Source organism: Bombus flavifrons, chromosome 13, assembly GCF_040668555.2.
Source record: "Bombus flavifrons isolate JBK064 chromosome 13, iyBomFlav1_principal, whole genome shotgun sequence".
Classification (NCBI taxonomy): Eukaryota; Metazoa; Arthropoda; class Insecta; order Hymenoptera; family Apidae; genus Bombus; species Bombus flavifrons.
In genome coordinates this window covers 1,544,021-1,569,066 of record NC_138454.1, presented here as the reverse complement: position 1 = coordinate 1,569,066, position 25,046 = coordinate 1,544,021, and the positions used below count along the sequence as shown (strand labels likewise).

The following is a 25,046-nucleotide window of genomic DNA, read 5'->3' as shown; positions in this document are numbered from 1 at the left end:
AATCTATATATTTATGATTTTGACATGAGGGAACCATTCTTATTATCATAACTATTTATTTGTATTCTCCATTTTTCAACATGCTGGTATGTCGCATAACTAATCTTGTGCGCTCATTGTTTAGATTGTAAACAAGGATCAAAAAGAGCGTGGATCGATCTCGTGACACGGGTTCCGTTCGCTAGGTACGGACCTGATGTGGTCTCACGGGCCTTTCAACTCGATCCGTATATCCACTACACAGTCTCTCGTAAGGTGTGGTTCTCAGCGTGCTGGTCAGAACTATGCTCGTCCGGAATCAACAAGTGCTTCTCGAGACTACGTCGGGGAAACACTTGACCTAACCGAACTTAGTGAACATCTTTTTCTTCTCGTAACCTCGCGTGCAAAGGAGAGTTCGAAGGGGGCGCGCATAGGTGGCAGAAAGATTCGCGGAGATTGACCGCGTACACAGATTAGCTTGAGTTCATGATCTTCGGTTACAAATATTATGACACCGGTTTGACTCGGTAGATTGTACAGATTAACCTTTTCACTTTGGGATTTGATCGCGAGACCAGAATCGCCGACATTGTGTTGCTTCTTGTGGTGATCGATGACTCGGTGAATTATTAGTTTTTTTGCGTTGGAAGATGCATCTATGACGCGCGTGTTCCCTCGCCAGGATCAACGAGGATTCTACATGTATACCGGAGTTCCGCTACACGTGACTTCACGCCTTGCCGACTGAGTGTTTATTACGCTGTAGATTTAACTCAATACACAACATAAGATTGAAGTTGACGAGAGAAAATCACCAAGTATGAAGCACCGTGAGTACAGATCTCGAGATGTTATTTCGCAATTAAGGATACGAAATTCTCTATTTATTGTAGTTATCTTCATAAACTGTGATAAATACAAATTGGTATACACATTTGCGTCTATTTACAACTTCTTACTGAAGCTTCAAATGATCTATGTTTGTACAACTTTCATTTCTTATTTAAACTCATAAGACATTCTAACAATGTTTGGTAGAAACACCTTTTAATTATCTAAGATGTATTGCATTTGTTAACATGGAATCATTCGACTTCTATTTAGGGTGTTTCCAGTGGTAGGTTGTTTCATCGATAATGGGGTTTATTGATGGATAGATTCAACGCGGTCCATTGACCAAATTCAGCATGCGAAAGTCGCAACCATAGCGTAACATACAGATGACAGATTTCCATTGGTCGCACGACATTTGACATAAAAATGAAATTTCACGCGGAATTTATTTGATGGAAAGAGTACTCGTACAAAAAAGTGACTAGTTTCAAGACGCCTCTTGGTAAAATAAAACCATGACAAATACAGTCGTGGTTCATTCCATATTCTATGGGAACTGCTTAAAAAACAAGTTTTCTGGTGCACCTGTCACCAGCCAGAACGTTTTTATATTCCTGCACGTGGCACGGTGCACAGACGCTTCGTCGAGAGAATGAAAACGTTGAACTATTACGCGAAATCAATTTTGTTTCGACGCATAATGTTCCAATGCAATTAATAAATAAGCGCCTCGGTAATGTTTTAGGAAGTTAATCTTGTGTTTGAAGCTTCAACGAACTTTCTTTCCTTGTCCCTTTGGTAACTGATTCTGAATCGATTATTAATAAGTAGTGCGTCGGATAGCATTAAAATGAATCGTTCCAACTTCTTTTCGATGACCTATTTTTAAAAGCGTTTCGAAACCTTAACTTTGTCTTTAAAATATTATTTTCCGAATCGCGAGCAATATTTTTGAATATTTTATAAAGGCACGGGAACATACTGCTTTGATATAATCTGTACTGAAAAGAACAAGTCAATTGTTAATAGTTGGAGAGAATTTATAATAATTTATAGAATAGCTTTTTAGCATAATTTCAATTTTTTTCTGACGTTAACTAATTATATTACCTAACTAATTTGATTTATTAGAAAAATAAATATGTTATATTAATTAAACTGCTAACAGGTTGATTAAATTTTTTAAATCATAAATAGCAAAATCAGCATAAATTTAAAATAATATTCCAGCTAATGTTTTTATGTTTGTTAATAGTAGCTGTTGATAATATTTTTTAAGTCTGCTCGCGTAATAAATTAGTTCGCCGTATGTCGTGCTAACGGCAAAAGAATCTACGAACAATGTTCAGCGTGAAATTTCTACGGCACGAACGCGGGTATACATAAACGAAGTAATAAACGCATAAAATATTATATTAACATATGGTTTGACATATTAACGTAGGAATCTAGATCGCTCAGAAAGGAATTTCTAGGACAGGAAAGTAACGTTACTATGGCTACACGTTCGCCAAACACTTAGTTCTCTCGGAAATTGTGGAATATTTCGATGTATAAAATTATTGTTCGAATGTAAAATGTCCATCGAATCATAAATATTTTCCACTTAACTAATATTTTTGTTACTTTTTATTCTCTGATCATGTTTTATACAATTTTGATGATTTTTTTCAGTTCACTAATGAGTGAATTCAAATGGAAGATAAATGATATGTAATGTTATTTTATTTGCACAAATGATGTGTAATGTGTGATACCACGCAACTGACTCATATGCTATTCCATTATGTATAATTCATAAGAGCACGTATCTTTCGACACGATAGAGGCGCCGTGTAGTATCTTTGTGCGAGTTTTATTTTTGGATTTTCGTATAGGACAATGTTTTGCGTCACGTGTCGAAAATGACGATATTTTAAAGAATATTCAAAGCCTGCATCAACTTCTTTATACCTCACTCTTCATCCTTATGCAATATTCAAACAAAAAATAAATTCTAAGCTTCTGAAGCTGATATATAAGGAAAGAAAATGTGAAATAAAAGATGTATACATCGAAGTATTTTCTAGGGTGTAAAATACACATAGTTAGGTAGACAAAAATATTTACGCATCGTTGTTTCTTATTTATTCAGATACAGATTAAGTTCACTCATATATTAAATTTTTTGTAACCTGAAATCTACACAAAAGTTATACTTTAATCCGCATAAAGTATCTTAATCTGAATGTAAAAAATTGTTATCCGCAAAATGAGTTAATCTTAGAGAAACGAGAGCTCTAATAGAAATATTTAACATAGAAGATACTTTCTCAGTAATCTTTCTAGCCGTTATACGCAATAACATTCAGTTTGCTTCTTCGTTTTTCATTTCAGACGTGCACTTTCAATCGTAAATCATATCGAACGATAATGACGATAAAAAATGAAAGGAGAGGCAAGAAAGGAAATTGAATTGTCTCTTTTGCCACAGAAAGTACCATTTCGCTGTTAGAAATTTCCCCTCGTGTGATAGCTACGGAATCGAACGAAAGCGCAATTCCTTGGGTTAACTCGGTCACAATGTAACATTGTGCATTCTCCGAACTACGATCCATAGATCGGTGGGTGAGCAGCAGCGTTGCCGTGCGCGCGCGTGCATCGCGGGTGGAACGAGCCGCAAAATGCAACGCGGGAAGCCTTGTGCTCGTTGCTTCGAACAATACCGTAATGATACATGATAATAACCGGCGAAGCGTGATTGCCGTGCTTCTTAACTCTTCATCTGTCATTCAAACGTTGTTTTTAATGAATGGATTTTTATCCTCCCGGCTTCCCCCGTTACGAACTCCACCGGTGAAAAGAACAATGTGCCCGTTTAAGTCTATTGTACATAATACATGTGCACAAGCCTGTATTTTTCGCTTTACCACGACGAGTAATATTTAAAATAGGTTACTGATCAAAAGGATCTGCACACTTGTTTATTTTTTGACATAATGTAACTTAGTTAAGGAACTGTATAAGTAGAATAGAAACGATGCGTTGATTTATAATGGTTATACTTTGTATTAGTAATCTATTATTATAGCATAGTAAACAAATTTCGAAAAGACTAAATATGCAATGAAATATTGGCATTTGCGCGAGTGAAACGGGTCATGGCATAATTTCTTAAGAAAATTTATAACAAAACGTTCTGGAGAAGACTATCTAATTTGTAATACACAGATCAATTCTTCTAAACTCATAATAAACTGTCGTTGCTAGTTCAATCATATATACCATATATATATTTTAATGAATATCAATAGATACATCAATTATGTCAATCGTGTATTGAGCTTCGATGTAATGTCGGTAAATCTTTAAATAAATAATTAAAAGTTCATTACTCGGTGATTCTACAAGAACATGATAAATATCGCTTTTAGTCATTACCTTCTCATTAATTTATATATTTTACTAATATTTATACACTATCGCTATAGGTTGGGTAAAATGCCTGGAATCTTACGCGGGATAGTGTATATACTCAGTGTGTTTGAACGAAAGTTTGCCATACATCGTCGACGATATGTATCATACACGATGGTATCTGTATTATTTCAAAAATACATATAAACTGTTGGAAATTGTGAAGATATTAATCTCGGCGAATAATACTCTGGCATGATGACTTATGTTCGTGTTTGAATGTACGGCATCCATAATATGCGTTTCGCTTTTTCAAACGTTTGTGGCTGACTAATTACGCGTTTTTACGCTGCTTGTTTACATTTTGTCTAGTCATAACGCGGATATATGCAATGGAAATATGGCTAATGGAAAATATGCAAGTAAGATATCGATCATCCGCTATTCCATGCAATTAAAGACGTTGAAAAACTGACAATTAAGCAGCAAGTGCTAATGTCGATGGGAAAGTTCTCCATTGTTTTAGAGGGTCAAGGTATAGATCGCAACACAATTTCGATTTAGGTATGCCGCGAATTGAAAAATCGTATCTACTCACGTACACGACGTTTTGTAATGTCTCTTACTCTTTTCGCAACGATACGACGCATCGAATGTTTCACAGAGAGAAAATATTCTATCGTCGTTCGTATTAGAAAGGCTTGCGACAATACGAAGGCCCGCATTCATAAAAATTATCAGAGGTACAAGAATAAAACTAGTATAAGATAAAAATTGTAAGATTGCGAGAAGATTAAATTTTCCACAAATGCATAGAAACATGCGCTCTAATCGTCGCTATTATCACGAATGAAATTCGTTGACACTGAAACGTTATTCGCGAGACAGCGAGCTGTTTAATACGTCTTTTGTAGTTGGAATTCTCGTACACATTCAGTTAGGTAATGTTTGCATGCAGTCTTGAAGATTTCTCTTCGTTTTCACTCTATGGAGATCGGATCGTTGGTGTATTAGTGGTAACAAGCTGTTGTTCGCTTTCGAGTTACGCTTTCAAAACTGTAAAATCAAGAAATACGTATTTCGCGTATAAAGTCGATCATTTTTCGAGATTTTAATTTAAATTTAGTTCGTGAGATATAATACAAAAAACCTTGGATTTATATGTAGAACTCTGAATATATGGAGTTCAGGCCCGTGAACCAGTGGGATGTAAGAATTTCGGATCTTTAAATATTTCGCGAATTTCGGAGAACATGGGAGGTTGAAATTTTGTAATATTTGTAGATCCGTGGAAGTTTTTGAAATGTCAGGAATTCATGGAAATGCTTGGAATTTCGGGCTGTTTGGGAGATTTCGAAGCGACCGAGACTTTTAGAAAATCCTCAAGTATTTAGGGATTTTGCAGGTTTAAAATAATTCAGGACAGTTTTAAAATCCCTACTAGATTCACCGAGTCGTAGGATTTTCTTCAAAATCTCAAGATTAATATGAAACTTTCTTTGGTAAAAGTGCACGAGTTCTTTGTATTGTGTCCGATGAATTTAAATTTATGTATATTAGTCTGTTGGGAATTCTTTGTTTTCCTTGATAGAGTCATGGCCCACGTTTCACTAGATTTTCCGATTCTAACGAACTCGATATTGGGACACGGGTTTGCACGTGCCATGATTTGTCACAATAGCGTAAATGGACCATAACAGAAGTGGGCAAGCATCGACCTTGTCTCGAATATTGCAGGCTGCAAGTATAAAATAAGTTTCGTAATTGTCCTTAGAACACAATCGTTCTTCTCATTGTGGCCATTTGCTCGTCCCGATAGAATGGTAGCGTAACACCATGATTTCTTCGAAACGAGAGTCGTAGAGGATGATCTAAGTTTCCAGCAATTCACATAATTGAAGTCAATTATACATCACTGATTCCATCGAATACGATCGTATCTGTACAAAATTTGACTTCAGAAATATTCCTACCAAGTGATACAAATATTTGAACATTTATAAAAACTTTCTTCTGAATATATGTATTCTGTGTTATACGAAACATTTGAAAATTTCATTAGCATTTTAATGAGACACGATTATCAGGATTATATTGGTAAGATTTGAAATACATCTGAAAATTTACATAGAAATTACAACATACTTATTGCAAGCTTACACTTCTCAGAGATCGTCAAAATATTTGATCAGATAATTATTCGTTATATTAATAACTCACAGCATTCAGAAGGATCATATTTAACTAATTATATGTTTAATATCACTGTTCGTATTATGCATTGATTTTTTACTGTAATGTAAGTACATGTTTGCAATAAATTTTATTGTAGATTTTCAGATTGTTTTCAAAATTTACCGATATAATCTTAACAATAATTTCAATAATAATTTAAGTCTCATTAAAATGCTAATGACATTTCGAAATGTTTCGTATGACACACATAATTGCATTCATAAAAGGTGTCTGCAAGTGTTCGAATATTTTCATGAGCCACTCTATTTGCAACGATATGGGAAAGTGTCAATACATATAAGCAATAGTATATACAGACAAAAATATTTGAACGAATAGAAAAATGTCAGAAACGCGATCGCCAGTGGATTGCCAGTGTACCGTTTTGTTATTTACAACGATTCAAAGACTGCCGAGTTGTGTGCAACCCACGCATGAAAGACGCTCACTTTCACCTATTGAGCTCTGCTAGACGACCCACGAGATTTCTTTGCTTGCACATTCCTAAACGACACTGAAACACCGCGCCAGTTATATTATGTAATAGGCAATAGCTTTAATAGCTCGACCCTCGCCGTTGAGGCACGCGCAACAGCATTACTCGATTCAAAGAGGAACGCGATAATTCTTTATCTTTTCCTTTTATTTTTCTTGGAAATGCAGAAAATATTTGTTAAAGTAGAGTACCTAGTAAGTAGATTGCATTAGATATGTATTTATGGAGAATTTGAAAATACAGTAACAAACGAAATGCACATAATACATAAAAGTATAGTAAGATAGTTCTAGCAGTTATTTAACAGATTAACGAAATTGCTATTTAGGTGCCAGTCTTTTAATTATATTCGTGAAAATGTGAGCTTCGCATAAATATCCGCAGTTTACTAATAAGTAAAGTGTCCACAGATTCTTATTTCGCGGATTGCGTTATTTTCTCATTGATGTATGAATCATGGCCGCATCTGGACAACAGAATCTGCGGTTACGGTATTGCTAAATGCATAAAGTTGCGCCACGATAACCAACAGTCCGATACACTAGACGTTCTCGATCTTTTTTCACTCACGAAGAAAAATACCTAACGCGAACCTATACGATTTAATAGAGGAAAGCACGGATCTTTTTTATCTTCCCGTTTTCCTTATCCGAATTTCTCTCTTAATTTTTCATCCTCTTTTACAAGATTATGAAAATGCTCGCGAGAGGAAGCTTGCATATTCTGCTTGCGAGGATAACATAGATCAAAATTTTTCCAAGTTTTCAGAGCGAAGCTGATTAAAAGGTGGGTATGAACTGTAAGTTCGACTTTTTAATCTCTCTGCCCGTTTTCGATCCTTTTGCTCTTTTTTCTATTTATTAATAAGTAGTACAAAAATACGCTTCATCTGTTTCATTATAACGTAGAGAAAAACGCGAAGTGGTAAACACTAGTATTATTTTATTTTATTTATTAGAATACATAGCCCTCGCTTATCGATGGTAAAGTATGAATAGCAACATCAAAGTTATTGTTTCGATTCTAAGTAATCGAATTTTTTAAAAATTTACTTCATTTGAAATTCCTAGTACTTTTCGAAAATCATAGAATTCCTACATGGTTTACGTTTCACTTTTGAATGAATTATTCTTATTTTCGTTCGAGTTACTTTTATTCTGTAATATATGAACATTTCCAGAAACAGTTACATCGATGAAAAGTATCTAATTTATGAAAATCATTAATAAATGTTTATCTAATTCTTCTATAAATCGTTTATCTAATTTACGAAATTATATACATTATGAAATGGTTAATAGAAAGACAAAAAAAGAGGTACGAAAGTTCTCAACGTTGATGACACTAAATATACTCGAAGCAAATGCAGAAATGGAGCAGCGGGAATTCCGGGTAGTTTAGAGCGGTGACTAATGCTTCACATTCATAGCGTTAAACTGTTCGATAGTCGCGGGTGACGTATACGGAAAAGTAGTCGTATAAGTCATGTATCTATATACATTCTGTCACTAAGAAACTACCACGAATTTACCAACGTTACAAAATGTAGCTGGTTTTATTATGCACACGTAGATATTCTTGGAATTGGGTCAATATCCTTGTATCGTCCTCGCAATTATTCCATAGTCTGGAACGTGTAAAAAGTAGATTGAATAATGCGCGTCCGCTTCGTATAAGGACAGTTCGTCGATGGTATTCGTTCTTCTGTACAGACTAGTCTTACGAGTTTATGAGACTGTCTAGCGTGATACGACTTTGACGCTCGTTCATTAGTATGAAATCTTCATCGGACCGACCAGCGAAGAAAAAATTTGAAGAAAGACAGGAATCAAAGTAGAAAGTTTAAAGAGCGACCTTTGGTGTTTTTTGAAATACTTGAAAGCGTGTGAAGAGAGAAGAGAAAGATTGACCGACTAATATTGGTCTAATTATTGCGAATATGAAACTCGCGAATTATTCCAATAATTTATCCAACTAAATCCTTATCTAATTTTATTTCGATACGTTATTAATGTAGCTACTAGTCTGCAGAACTCCCATTTATCTGGACTCCATTTATTCGGGATTGTAACGGAACTGTAGTTAATACTCGATTAACTAAACTCGCGTTACGATAGAATTTACATTGTTCGAACGTAAACTTATATCATTTGGAAGAAAAACCGTAGGTAAGAGAATTGATATTGGCAAATTCTTGTTACACTAATTCGAATTAAACAGTGGGCTTCAAATATACTGTACGCGTTATATAAAAGTCGTATATTATGTCGTGTTCATCAAAATCATCATGATCACATTCGTAAAGTTTGTAAGAAATAGAAAAATATAGGTATATTTAAGGCAAGTAATATATAGTATGATCGCGGTAGTACTTATTTAGTAATTCAATTAACTATTTAATTTATTAAGTTTGTAATTTAAAAGGAAGGTCGTATATGATTAAATGTGTAAAATTTGTATGTTACAGTAATGAAAGGAACATTTGTACTCTTCCTAAGCGTTCTCTCGTTGAGAACGCTGGGTCTGCCGACTGGAGCACCGCCAGATTCATGCAAAGATCTGATGCCTCGTCATCCTGGAAGCACGAAGCAGGAAACTTACCCTCCTCCTTACCAAGTTTTACCAGCTGCAGGACAAGGCAGAGTCCGGTTAATTCTGGGAAGTCCTCACGGTCTTGCCTACGAGGGTTTTATGATACTTGCACATGACTCCGAGACCGGTGAATTCGTTGGAGAGTTCGCCAACTTGCCCGATTCGGCAAGAATCGTCGAGTGCACACAGGGTATAAAGGTAAACACGTTACTGTGTCATGAGTTATTTTATTAAAGTTTTCAGATATTTGCCAATTTTAAAATAAAAAAATAGACAAAATGATAAATTCATAAAATATTGGAATAATGTTATATATTATTCTATAATTACTATATATTCTTGAGGATTACAGGAAAGAGACGACAAGTCACACTTTCTGTCTTTTATAGAAAATCACTTTTAGAATTCAATATTACATACTATCAGCTACTTCCATTACCTAAGATGTTATTCCATTCAATTTAGATTCGATTTATTAGATTTATTCGACTTCTAGAAATATTGATTGTTCCAACATTAGCTATTCCATTGGTTTCACATAAAATTTCTTGAAATCATTATCTATTTTTACAAGATAATAGGAGGTCATTTTTAATTGCAACTATTTAATATACAGGGTGGTTGATAACTGGCGGTACAAGCGGAAAGGGGGTGATTCTACGCGAAAAAAGAAGTCGAAAATATAGAATAAAAATTTTTCGTTTGAGGCTTTTGGTACGTTATAACGGATCTCACTGTAGATCGTTGTCTCGATGGAAAAATTAAAAAAAAAAAATTAAAAGGAATTTTTATTCTATATTTTCGATTTCTTTTTTCGCGTAGAATCACCCTCTTTCCGCTTGTACCGCCAGTTACCAATCACCCTGTGTATATATATATATATATATATTTAATTACGATAATATTATATAATCATTAAATAATAAGTAGGATAAGACTATGAATAACAAGCGTACCGACCTAAATTATATACATACAGGAGCAGATAAGCTAATAAACAAATAAATATGTTTCGTACGTTTTGATCGAAATAAGAAATAAAAAGTACCAGATAAGATAATATAAATAAAGTATATTGATTACATAATATGATACAAATGTTAAATAACGACACGAGTATCAGATACAGTAACAAATAATTTAGCATATTGGTCGAATAAGGGTTTGAAAGGTGTTCTTCGAGCGATTAATACGATTTTTTTCGAATGATTAGAAAGTTTGATGATTTATAGTATTTCCCGATAGGATCGTTTCGATCGTAGTTAGCAAGCTTTCGAAGGCTACGTGAATTACGTTGTCGTGCGCTCCCGAAGGACAGAAGCAGAGTGCTACACGACACGACGATTAAATGCTTTTTCCTTTTCCTTTTGTTAAGAACGCGGTGACTCACACGAACGTCAGCAAGAAGCACAATCTCGAGTTTGACTGGGAGGCACCTGTAAATTACGAAGGCACCATTGTTTTCAAGTGAGTATCCGATAGAACACTTGCGGGTTTACATTATTTCGTAATCTCGTTCAAATTTCTACCAATTGTCGTATATCCTTAGGAAATTTTGATACTGACCAAAAGCATCGCAGAAAATTTGATGATATCATGTATTTAAGTATCGTACACATTTCTTGTTTTTACAATGAATTTATTTTACTTCGGTCGAATGATATATATTGCAATAAATGTGTTGCCACGATATGGCAATTGAATGTGCAAGAGGTATGGTTTGTAAGAATGCGGAAGCAAGATATATCAGATCATGAAAATCAAACCTTGTCGTACTTCAATACTTTCACGGTAATCCTCTCGTAATCCTATCAAGACTTTTTGCATTCAGAGATCTTGTACTTTCAATACTGCCATTTCAAGGTTGCATAACTCTTTCATTTACACCTAATTGCGATAGAATTATTATGCGTTACAATTATTTTTAGTAGTGAATTTGTCTCATACTTCTTTACTTCCATTTATTTTATCTTTTTTAAATTCATTTAAATTTTCTTTATTTTCTCGCGTCCTCGAACCTTCCATTCTTCTTGATGTTTAAGAAACATTTTCTTGAAGACGTATTAGGAATATTCTTCATCGTAACGAATGAATTACAAGTTTTTACATGGTTTGTAAAACGCCACTTTATATTCACCGATTATTTTGTTTGGTCATTTTTATCGACTACTCATTCCTGATTTTTATAATAATCGATACAAATAGCTTGCTTACTTTCTACACGATGAAGCAATAAAATAAAACATCACGGAAAAATAATTTCTGTATACATCATCAGATTCGTTCCAACGCTTACCATCACAATCGTATCAGTTATGTCTTATTACAGTGCTAATGAAGTTTTAAAATGTTTTACATAACGCGTACGATACATATACAAAAGTTTTCTGCGCCGAGTGTTCAAACACCTTCGTGTACATATAGATACCTAAGTTTTAAATCAAATAACGCAACTCGAATACTCGAATACAAAAGCTCTTGTAACTAGCAGAACAGAATCGATTTTCTGTCAGATTGCAATTTATTACACTAGTCCGCATAAAACAAATTAACTCTGCAATCATACAATAAACCGAATGGAAATTGACGATTCATCGCATTCAAAGCTAATGCAAGAATTCATCTGCAAAGTATCGGTGAATCGTTCATTCAATTTCTGGAACAAAACTCGGTCTTCGGATCACGGTGTATATAGCTCACGCACGTAATATGCCACGATCTGTCGCACGTATGAATTACGATTAGAAACGAATGAACGAACGCGCGTGGCACGGAGGCGCTTCGGCATCTCCCGTGCACGGAATACAATATAACACGGTTAACGGTGAACGGTGAAACGGCTGGGACATTCGTTATAAACTTTTCCGCTGGTAATCGGTGCCACCGGTTATTTCTGAATGCTCAATTAATACGGGGGACAGAGTGCTGCGCGAGCTCCATTAAAACTTCTCGAGAAATTTATGCCGATAGCCATAAATAACCATTCGGTTCGTTCGAATTCCGCTTTTGACATGTCGCCGGTACCAGTCCACTCTCGTTCATGCTACGTAGTTCATTCGTTTATTCTCCTTTTGATTCGGGCTATCGTTCTAGATATCGAAGCGATCCTTATTTTAATTTGAAGACCACGGCAGAAGGGAATAATAAGTATATCGTTATTGATTTTATAATTCCATTGTCATCTTACGTCTAAATAGAAGCACTTTAGTACAATGTAATTGAAAATGAAAACAACCTGTTAGGATTGATGTGATAAAAACCTGTTAAAAGTAACTGACAAGCGGACGAAGTTTTATGGAAGCCAAAGATATAATTATTAAAACGATATTTTAATATTACTACTTACCTTATTACTGCGACGAGTAGTATTTTGAAAATCTTTAAAGGGATTGAGAAACACATATTTGGCTTCAAAGCAAAATAAAAGGATTTCAATTACGGGGATTGATCAACAACGAATTTTAAACATAGAAGATATGACTTATCATGTTTTTCGTCTGTAATCTTCGTATATGTAATTAAAACGAGAAATCTCATTCATATAAATAAATCTCTTTATACTTTTCTCGAATCTCTAGAAATTTATGGTTTGTTTGAATTCTGCTTTTAACACAGTCTGATATCTGGTCCACTCTCGTCCAGTTAGATTGTTCATTCGTTGATTCTCAGTTCGATACGAAGCCTTCCTCCACGCTAAACGATTTTTCAACATTAGACTCCGACTCGTTATTCGTTCTCAACATTGTTATCTTTTATTCTCACGCCTGCACTGGTAATGGGCTGCATCACATTGACCCGGAAGATCGTAATTTATGGTCTTATCTACCGAGATGTTAGAATACGAATTGACGTTCCTATAACCCTTTTTCTCTCCTCCTTTATGAAAACGGAGAGGAAATTTGGTTACGTTTCGTGACTGATTATGATGCATCGGCTAGAGTAATTGTGGGATCATTAAATGGAGTAACTCGTAGATGGTGACTTTCCAACTGACAGTCCTCTGTTTGTTCGATTGGGAAGAAATATCTGTATATGTAATTAGGGAAACTTTCCAGTTTCGTTTGGTGTTTCATTGGTATTCAAAAGTTTGCACCTACAAGTTCATTTGCATCCTGTATTGTCTGTTCAAACTTTTAAATGAAAGAAACTGCAAATGTTGAGATTTCTAAACTTTGGTATGCCTTTTATTTGCTTAGTTACCTACTTTCAAATGTACATAGCTGATATTAAAAGTACCAATATGTTTATTATTATTTACTTTAATGCTTCTAGTTGCAGCGAAGAAACGAGAACGTGTACAGTAATCTGAATAAATATTTCGTTTATGAGTACTCTATGAAAGTACTTGCGAGTGAAACAACAATTTACATAACAATTTGATTACACAAAGTATTTGCATATATGTACCTCTATTTTTTAATAAAGCGTTTCGTTTTTAGTATAATTTTGCAATCATATTGAGGTATTACCAAACGATATGAAATCTAAGCAATAATTAATTAGTATGTAAATACTATAATAAATACAGTCATGTGCAAGATAACTTCGTTCGTGTCAAACTATGTACAAACTTCCGATTAAAAGTCTAAATAACCTAACACAAATATATAAATGGTACTACTTGCATCATCTGCTTTTATTGTAACATTCTGATGTTACCAATAAAAACTGTTGATAAAAACTGCGACATTAACTCGTTTTAACATCGCATGTCCCAGTACACTCCACTGTAATTCACGTACACAGTCCACTGTTCATCAAATTAGGATCATACGCAATACTTCCATTTTGTTAATTACAATATGTCCTAATTACAAGTAAATACGTAGACGGTCATGTGCATATAATTTGTTTAATCCATTATCACACCATATCAAAGAATATCCGCATCGTTCATTATATCATCCAATTTGAGGATAAAAGTCCCAAATGTTTGTTACCGTAATGAGGACATGAAACGGTAATAAAGGCAAAGCACGGAAGCACAATTATTAACACGTCTACCACACCATCGTAATTAATAAACTTCGTCAATAGAATTCGTCCAGACCCTTCAATTTTACAAAAAAGAAAAAATCGAAAATACTGAAAAATACGAATAGTCTTAATTCGTCCATCATTAATTTTAGCACATCGTTTATTCGAGCACATCCATAATTCGCATACATATGTTTGCCTGAAATTGATCGAAGTGTCCATTGTCGGTAATATAGCTCCGAACGAAACACACGATATTCCTTGGACCTTTGGCTATTGCATTCTCTCAAAGAACCAACATACCGTAATTACCGCAATCAATACCAGTACGGTATCTTCGTCCTCCTATCAGTCATTTGTACTTCGCTGAAATGCTCCCATTTCCCTTTTCACCGTCCATGGATCGATACATGTTTCTCGTAACTCTCGTTGATCGTTTCTTTCTTTTTTTCTTTTCTCCCTATTCTACCACGTTGCAGGTCCACGTTCGCGCAGGATTACAGTACGTACTGGGTCGGCGTGGAATCACCGCCAGTTAACGTTCGCAAGCGATCCATCGACGTATTGACCTCGTCTACACCGATCAGTACACTCAGAACTACCACGCCGCCCTATTACAGTCCGACCGTCGATTACGAAGTAAGTATTCTGCGTCCCATTACGTCCCGACCGCTGATCACGAGGCAAACGTGCTTTTCACACCCGATAATCATAGCCGCGACTGATCATCGACTATGCAGGGAAAGGGCTGGCGAAGTGAAATCGTGCCCTAACATTGAAATATTTAACCACTATCTCTTTGATACCTGTTTACGATTGTGAACGTCTTTGATCGAACAAACGCGCTATGGTACTTACTATATCGGTTCAGGATGACAGAAATATGAACTTGATTCTTGCTATTATATTTTTGGCAAATTACTGATTGGCTATTTTATGGAGAAATTAACAGGTACCATAGGGTATTTCTATGAATACTCGATGGTAACGGTTGGACTGCGGATATTTGTGCATCTATAGGAAATTTGAAAATGCGAAAATTGCACAAAATGAACGTAGCCTGAAAAATATACAGAATATCAAAAGTATAGTGCTTCCTATAATATTTCGTAGGTAAAACAATTTTTTTTTATCGAGGTTCTACTTTCTTTATTATATTCTGAAAAATATTAATTTGTATAAAAATTCGCAGTCAAAAATATGAACCATATTCTGCTCTTATCACTATAATTTTGATATACAGCGTGGTTGGTAACTGGTGGTACAAGTGGAAAGGGGGTGATTCTACGCGAAAAAAGAAGTCGAAAATATAGAATAAACAATATTTAAAAAAAAATTTTTTTTCTTTTAATTTTTCCATCGAGACAACGATCTACAGTGAGATCCGTTATAACGTACCGCGCGCGTACCGTGTGAAAATTCAAAGTCGATTTTCTCGAAAACAAAGCCTCAAACGAAAAATTTTTATTCTATATTTTCGACTTCTTTTTTCGCGTAGAATCACCCCCTTTCCGCTTGTACCGCCAGTTACCAATCACCCTGTATACCCGTACTTACAATAAAAAGATTGAGTTCTTAATAACCGCATGTCTATATAATTTAACAAACACTATCTCATATAGCGAACAATGTTTTAATGGAAACTTACTTTAATGCTTTTAATTTTATGCTTTGTTAATCGCGTAAATTAATTCATGTGCAAACACGTAGGCGTATATTCGCAGTAGGTCAACATATGTAGTTAATACATATGTACATACACGTTGCGTATGGGTCTAATAAGAAGTTGTAATTTAGAATACTAAATAAATATTTGAAGTAATAAATCGATCATATTAAGTTACTTGGATCGGTTAAGAATTTCTATTACGTTTTAACATAGAAAGTACAAAACAATACAATGGTTTTCTACAAACTTGAGAGAAATTTTAGAAATCTTTTAAAGTTGATTTTTAAAGAAATTTTTGATAAATAGATTTCACGATAATTAACGATATATGTGAATGAATGTATCTAGAAACACGAATGTATAATTAATAACAAAACAGAAGGGTATAATTAATCAAAGAGTACATTGATAAGGAAAGTGCGTGTACAATAATTACGAGTTGAAAGTAAGTTCATATTCCGACGTATATTGGTTGGACGATATGCTGCTACATGTATTATGTATGCACAATTGCGCACACCTGCACGCTAGTTAGCTTCGTACAAATGCATAATTTCCATCGAACGGGATACGCTCTTGGTTTTATACTTTATATACTTTTGCCGTTCACTTTCGTGTATCTTCCGATCCGACCACGCCCCGTAATTTTTGCTCCATTGTCCATTTATTTTTACGTGACTTTATCTTCGTCGCATCAACGCGCAACGCGCCTCGAGGATTAATCTGGGCCAATGGCGAAACGGTGAAACGTTGTGAAACAAAAGGGGACGATAAACTACTTACTGGAGTCATATTTTAATTTTACTTCTCTTTTTACTAGGATGCTTCTTCGTATTGACAGATAGACTATGATTAATTTTATCACTGATCAATTTTTAGACAAATGATTCGAATATCATCTGTCAATTTTAGTAGAAGATAATAAATCTTCTTTTTCACCATTAATTTCCCATTATTTCATATATATTAGTAACGTTTACGTATAATTAATACAAATAGTTAAATCAAAATGTTCATGCACTTGAAAGCGGTACGATATTAAACATACTATAAATAATATATGAAACATTTATTGCCTGTAAGAACGTATTAGTATGGAAAGAAACAGAAAAATAGCGTATCCCACGGTCGCTAATACGGACACGCGTTCATCTTATCTTTATTCAACGAGCAATTAAAGCAATCACGAGTTCAATTACTCCGTGTGATGTACAAAAATCTTCCTACGACAAAATCGGACGAACTCGCAGGTGTGCTTAATAGAAATGAAAAATGTATATACATACATGAAGTTGGTAATAATCAGCTCTCGAAGTCCGCAATTATTCTATTTCGCGAACTGTGTCTAAGTTGAAGGTCGGTCGTCACATTTCCCGTCCCTCCGAGACTTCGACCAATCTGCGTCTCTTTTGTCATTCGTGACCACTTTGTATTGTAATTAATCATTGAATTGATATCTTGATGTTCGAGCATTCAACGTTAATCACATTGCGTTGCGTATGCATTGCTGTGCACCGCGGTTCAAGTTATAATTTTGATTCGAGTGTCATCTTGAATACGAGCTGCAAGCGTGTTTTGTTTGAATTGACTTCCGCGACAAATTAAAAGATACAGGTCGACGTGTTCTTTGCGTACCGTCCTCGTTACCGGTCCACTTTCGAAACGAGATCGACGTGAGAAAAGGCGGCACGCGAATGAATCCACGCCGGTTTCTCGCTTGGAAACTTTATTGAGGAGTTCCAGAGTGGCGGACTGAAACTACTCCATTAACCGGCTGCGACGCGAGCTGCTTCTCTGCACACACGTATCGCCGGTGTAGGATTTCTCGCCGCGGAAATATCTTCGTATTTTGGATGAAAATAAATCTTTCGGAAATCTCTTGAAACTTTACCGCCAGATTCATGCCAGACGATAAACGTGGTTGAAGAATCTATTGGCTCTAGGATCAACCGTACTCTTAACTGTGCGTGTTAACGTTTGTTCATCCTTTCGTATTATTAGATTAAATTATACGTAGACACTGTCCGTGCCAGATATGAGATGTGTATTGACACGACGAACTTCTATTTCTATTTCCGTGCGAAAGATTATTCTGTTTCTCTAGAGAAACTAGGAAAGCTGCCTGGAAACTCTGTTCTCGGTTGGAGAACTTGCGTTCGGTCCTGTATAAATCTCTGTGTTCTTCGTACCCGGTTCTCGAATCTTAAGATTATACAAACGCTTTGAGTATTAACCGACGTATAATTTCTTCAGAACTTTGACGACAGCGAGTTATTGTATTTGAACGTGTTATTCTTTAGACGAAAGACGTTGAGGATCCTTTCTACGCCGGATGTGGCTCCACGAAGAATTGCTTTGGTACCCCAGCTGGATGCATCGAGGCCAAAAATTGTATCGCTGCGGTTACTGTACTTGTTCAAGGAGAGCGATATCTGTTTGAATTGCAAGGACGTGATAGTAAATATGTCGCTGTTGGTTTATCCGATGACAGTAAAATGGTAATTTCTTGTTGATTAAAAATAATGTACTTTGGTATATCGTGCTTAGTCATCCAAAAATATCGATTAAATTAAATTATTTTAAATTAAATTACATTAATTATTTGCTACCTAAATAATTACGGATACCTAATTTAGATCGTGGTAAATTTTATGCAACAATGGTTTTACTGATTAGAGAAGTGTAGGCTTAGAAAGTATGTAGAATATTAGATTCAATTCACGTAATTCCACGGTGAACGATTATTTAATCCTTCGTATGTTATATATGCAGGGCGATGACAGTGTAGTTGAGTGCGCGAACGAAGGAGGAGAAATTGCATTACACATGTCTTGGAACTCTGGAAAACGTAATATGCGCCAGCCCATGGTACGTATTCTATTATTTATCATATTAAAGCAGGATACGAACTGAATACCAAATTCTGTCATAGTAATAACAAATTTTATTCTGTAGCTGGTTGCTAAGCTCAGAGAGTCTGCATCGCAATTTACAAATTTGAAAAACGAATTTTTAACTTATTTTATTAATCGTTCGACAGCAAATAAACATCCAATGATTCGAATTGAATAAAATTAGGATTAAAAAGAAAGAAGAAACTTCTACCTGCGACCAATATCGAGATCACTGTTACGTGATCACGCGAGTCGCGAGCAAGTGAAATTAATATGATCTTGATTCAATGAGTCCCGCGGCGATGACCGACTTTCGCCTGTGTGTAACATTGTTATCGATCAGTTCTTTGTGAGAATGATTGCATCGATTCGCAGTTTACGAGAAATCTCTTGTGACCTTGATCCATTTGCGATTTCCTTTATAGCAGGAAGGAGCAGTCCAATTGGAGTCGAGTGCGATCAAGGATGACATAATCACGTGCAGATTTTGGAGAGAGAAGACCACGGTTGTTCAAGGTCGCGAGTACGACCTCGTCAGCACACCATACAATCTTCTCGTCGCAGCTGGCAAAAGTTTAAAAAGTACGTTCAATTTCATTTAATCTTGCGATACTACAACTACTCTGCCGGCCATAAGTATTAGGATACCTTTATTAGGATACGTTATTCAGTAAATACTGAAAATTTCTAAGAGATTTTACCTTATTTAATATTTTACGTTACGAGGTACAAAATAAATAAAAAAATAAAGGTAATGAGAAGGATCCAATTTGGATCAAATATCAGTAGGACTTTTAATACTTATGGCTGGCAATTATATATTATACAACCTTTCTAACGCTATTCGGGGAAACTAAATATTCCAAGGTACTTTAAAATAAGTAAAAGACATAATTTTATTAGTGCAATGACAAAGCATTTATTCATCTATCATTATTCTTAGAAATAAAGAAAATAAAAATGAATAAATGCAATAACTTCGTGATTGAGAATACTCTGTAATGAACCTAGATACATGTTTCTGATGAAATGATTTTTTCCAAGAACTCTGCTGAAACTTTTCTTTTTCTCCATCTCCCTTATCACGCAAAGTGAAACGATTGAAAAACAGAGAAACGTTTAAAGAAACATTTATCGAAACATTTAGGTAACGGTGTCGGATTCCATGACACAGCGTACGACGCGACCGGTGACGCAAAATTATTATCCGACGTTGGTGGTTACACTACGGCGAGCAACATTCTAATTCGTGTTCATGGCGCTCTAATGTTGGCGTCTTGGATCGGTACAGCGTCGATTGGCATTCTTCTGGCTAGATACTACAAGCAGACATGGGTCAGCTCACAGTTGTGCGGAAAGGACCATTGGTTCGCCGTAAGTATCCAATTTTTCCTATAATCGCGCGCACAAACTGAGCTACTGGTAAGATCTCGACCCAGTGGAAGTAACGACCCCGAGGTTGCGTGTGATGGCACCTATTTGACGGGGCGATGCTCTTGTCTCTGGGTTCATGAATTGGGGATCGAGGTTAATCGGAGGAACCGCGAGTGGAAGGGCAATTTGATAATGTCACGGGGGTGGCTCTTCCCGAAAATTACCAGTCGACGCACGAACAGCGTGATTGCAATTTAAATCGAACACATTAATCATTTTGCGTAATCAGATTTTAATTGGGAGACACCAGGTGAAATTGTACCGATCGTCGTGAGAATTGTTTGCTTTATGGCGTGCGGTCCATACGACAATAAATATGCTCGTAATGTTACGTTCATAATGAAATGACAAGAATTAAATTGCTATTGAGATTGGTTAAACGTATCGATTTTGCTTGACAATTAGATATTTTTCATGTAATGCGGTGAATGAATGCGGATTAATTTGGCTTTTAGTATGCAGAGTACGCTACATTTTTTGAACAGCGTAATGTACTTGACGTTGTTGAATTCGAGAGTCTGAACGTTCCGAAAGAACACTTAACTTTGGCCGATGTCCAAGGATGATATTGAACGTATCTTAGACGGCTGAAAGATACTTATTAACTTCAGATTATTTAATATCCGGTTCGAGTGTTCATATATTATAATAATATCGCCGTCACTTATGTTCCTCACTTTGATGTCATTCATTATGAGAATTTAATCCTATCGATGAAATACAATGAATATTATCGACAAGAATATGTTATTTTGCTCTGTTGTTTACTCAAGTGGCACAGATTCTTTATGATACTGACATGGTCGATGACAATAGCGGCTTTTGTAATAATATTCGTCGAATTGGGTGAATGGAGTTCGGAGGTGATACACGCGTCCTTGGGACTAGCGACCACGATTTTAGCCTTTATTCAACCGTTTATGGCAGCCGCGAGACCTCATCCAGGAGCACCGCGAAGACCTCTTTTTAATTGGGCGCATTGGTTCGTTGGAAACGCGGCACAGATTTGCGGCAGTAAGCTTCTCTTTTTTTTCATACTGCACGTGTTTTTTGTGTACTTCTTTTCTCCACAGACAATAGATTAACCGACGCATTGAAATTCCTTTCACAGTAATCGCAATTTTCTTCGCGGTCCGACTAAATAAGGCCAAACTGCCGGAATGGGTTGACTGGATTCTGGCAGCTTACGTGGTATTCCATATTCTGACTCACCTTATCTTAACGGTAAGAACGATGTTTGATATTTCGAAATCAAAATTCTCGTACATTCATTCGATTTGTACGAGTTTGGGCAATGTACATTATTTTATCTATAGCGGATGTCCTATTTTCATCTATAAATGGATATCTTGAAAGAAGTCGAATAAATAGACTGAAAGAGGGTGGTAGTTGGAATTTTACAAAAGAACAACTAAATGTGTCAAGACTGTGTCAAGGTTAACTTCTTTTTTTTAATGGGTCTTTTTTATCTGCTGCTCCAATTAACCTTGACAAACTTGTTCAAATACCGTGCTATTTTGTTGCTACGCTTTCGATGATATCCATTTGTAAATGAAAAATAAGTTCACTTTGATTACAGTTATCATATAATATTCCTATTTCACTACAGTCTATAATTTGTCGTTTTTAATATTCAGATAGTTACTAACGACATAAAGTTTCGAATTAATTCGCCATGGATTATTAATGTTTTAGAGGAATCAGTTCTCTTTGATCCCGTATGCAATTAGTAGTTCCATATCATGTCTAATATATTTCATATTTGATTATGCAGATCACTGTTGAAAATCTCTTTAATTATACAAGCGCGATTTCGAGACAGGCAAAGCTCTAAATCTGGATCAGCTTTGGTACTAAGTCGGATATTTATAGAGGATCGTTATGTAACGAAGGAAATCAATGTGTGTTATAGTTCGTTGGATGTGCCTCTGACAGACAGGCGAGTCAGAGGGTGAATTCATTTCCGATGAAAGACATGCACTCTCGTGGTTCAATGGTCCATCCGGATGCAAGACAGGATGCTCCTGTAAGTTTCTTGCTAATAAGAATCGGCGCGGTGCGCCGAGAATCTCTGAAAATCTTCACCGTCTCATTTCTCATTCTGTTCGATAGCACGCTGGAATCAGGAAATTTATCTTCGGTATATATTTCGTCGTGATCGTCCTATTCACCGCAGCTCTCATTGTAATCACCGTACTGGCGCCTATAGAAGACACATGGGTTACCTTCACGAACAACATTAAAAATTATTAAGTTGCCGTGTAGCGATAAACTGTGCGTGAGATTCGTTTGACTACGAATTATGTACGCTGCTGTGTCAGGAATATTATTACGATAAGTTACAAACTGTTTCGCATTGAGTATGTCCTCGAGTGACTGTTTATATATATGTAAATGAGCATCGAATCGAGATAAATTATTGTTTACAGAGATAACTCCAAAATGTGAATTATATGATAATACATATTATATTATTTGATACATCGAATGTTGAAAAGTACATAGTTTGAAGTTTCTCATAGTAGAAGTATAATAAATGGTATATCATATCATGTTACAAGCGGCAGTACGTAGAATATCTAAGTGCATTGATTCGATATATTCTCCCATCGACCTTAAATATCTTCGTATATTTTCAATCTTCGCTTCCTTTTACTTGGTAGACTGACTTCTGATAATTGATTGAATAAGTATTCGTGCAAATTATTCGTACAAATGTCCGTCCAAAATAAGAGTATAATTTAAACATAAAATATAAAAACATATTTTATTTTTTTCTATATATGAAAGAAGGCATTAGTTTGTTTATATCTGCGAGATTATTCGCAACATATATATTGTTGTTACAAGCTCTCAAAGAGTTCTGTCTGTAAGGTGCTTTTATATTTAAGTTGTCTTTATCGGTAAGATATACGCAGATTATCCATATTTATGATGTAACGTTTACAGTATTAGTTTTTACAACATATGTATTTTCGATTTTTACACGTGTTTAGATTTATTTTGTACTACGATAAGTGTTATTCTATAGATAAGTGCAAATAAGAGTTTGTAGAAGTATTATGGAATTGCGCTTAATTAACCGACATCATAATGTTTTCATATGTTATTGATTGTTAATAAATAAAAGTATATACAGAATCGTGTGTTGTGTGAGAAATAATGTAACTTAACAAAAGTACCTTTTTGGCTTGAATTCATTGTACTAAACGATATTAGATACGTATACGTAAGTGTAGATAAAAGCACTGTCAGCGTTTTTCACAATGTGCAAGTTCTTTTTTCAACCTTACCGTATCGCTACAATTTTATTTCGCTACACTCGTACCAGATTTTCGCTGCTTCGAGTTTTCTATAGGAAAAGTTATCCGTTTATTGTTAAGATCCTACAGAGGACACGGTGGTTGAACTCGGTTAACTGTAAGAGGCCGTTGTTAATCGGTTTAAACAAAATTTGAATTAATTTAAACGATAAGTGAAAGTTGCAGGTCAAGTACATCACCAGTATTTATTTCATTTACATTAAAAGCTTTGTCGTTGGTTTTAACCCTCTTTCATTGCCTTTCAAATTGAAGATATCATACAGAGAAATCTTCTCGGGGAGTTTAGCATTTTTAGCATCCATGCTATCGTTATGCTCAAGTTATGGTATTGTTAACCGCGTACTTCAATTCGTTCGTTATTACGCTTTATTATTATGTACATTATAATAGGTTTGAATAGACTGTACAATTAGTGTGTATTATATAAACATGTGTATGTCGAATCTATTCATTCAGCTTTTGACAAGTGTTATGTAATCTTCCATCTTCGGTAGAGTTCGGGAATTATTTATTGCTAATTAAATCCTTGTATGAGATACGAACATTTATTCATGGCATCATTCGAAATTAATAGATTTTGACGTGCATATATTTTATGGAATATTCTTGCATATTGTAACGTTAATGTCTAGAATGTGAATGTTTATGCAATTAAAATATGTCAAAATATGCAGATAAAATATATAAAAGTATGTAGATATACACCAATGTATGTAAAGGTTATACAATAAGTATATTGAAAATGTACTATAGCAACGGGACGTTCATTAATCATACGCCATCATTATAATTTAAATTCTAACTACACTTAAAATTGAAATTTTGCTCCAAAATGATATTTCATTTTGACATATACATACGTATTTCTTTCCCTATTTTCAGTTATACTCATTAGATACCTTAAATGTTATTTATAACTGTTATTTTATGTTATTTGATAGTTAAATCAAATTGATAACGATCGCTTGACTAAAATTATTTCTTCTGTATATGTATATTTAAAGTACACAAATATATGAAACGTATTTCATATATGAAATATACAAAATAAATAGTATGTAATCAAAACCTAGAAACAAAATTAATTTTTATATGTAAGTTTCATTCTATTACCAAACTGAAAATATATACATCTGCATAAACATCCACAATCTGTTAATATTCTAGTAAGAAATTTATTCTTAATGTACATAGAAGAAATTATAATCGTTAAA

At 35.0% G+C, this 25,046-nt stretch overlaps 1 protein-coding gene across 2 annotated transcripts; it reads left to right on the top strand.

The window, feature by feature from the left end:
- The first annotated feature begins 456 nt into the window (after positions 1 to 456).
- Positions 457 to 24,981, top strand: LOC138185926 (putative ferric-chelate reductase 1 homolog). Of its 2 annotated transcripts, none has more exons than XM_069125276.1 (12): positions 457 to 812; positions 9,411 to 9,733; positions 10,911 to 11,002; positions 14,992 to 15,151; positions 18,482 to 18,679; positions 18,954 to 19,049; positions 19,504 to 19,657; positions 20,223 to 20,449; positions 21,283 to 21,523; positions 21,621 to 21,733; positions 22,422 to 22,535; positions 22,622 to 24,981. In XM_069125276.1, exons 1-12 carry the CDS (start codon positions 803 to 805, stop codon positions 22,760 to 22,762), a joined length of 1,869 nt encoding a protein of 622 aa, XP_068981377.1. In that variant the 5' UTR covers positions 457 to 802; the 3' UTR covers positions 22,763 to 24,981. The 2 variants fall into 2 exon arrangements, with proteins under 2 accessions (XP_068981377.1, XP_068981376.1); XM_069125275.1 differs by having other exon boundaries at positions 19,501 to 19,657; positions 22,622 to 24,980.
- Positions 24,982 to 25,046: the final 65 nt, after the last annotated feature.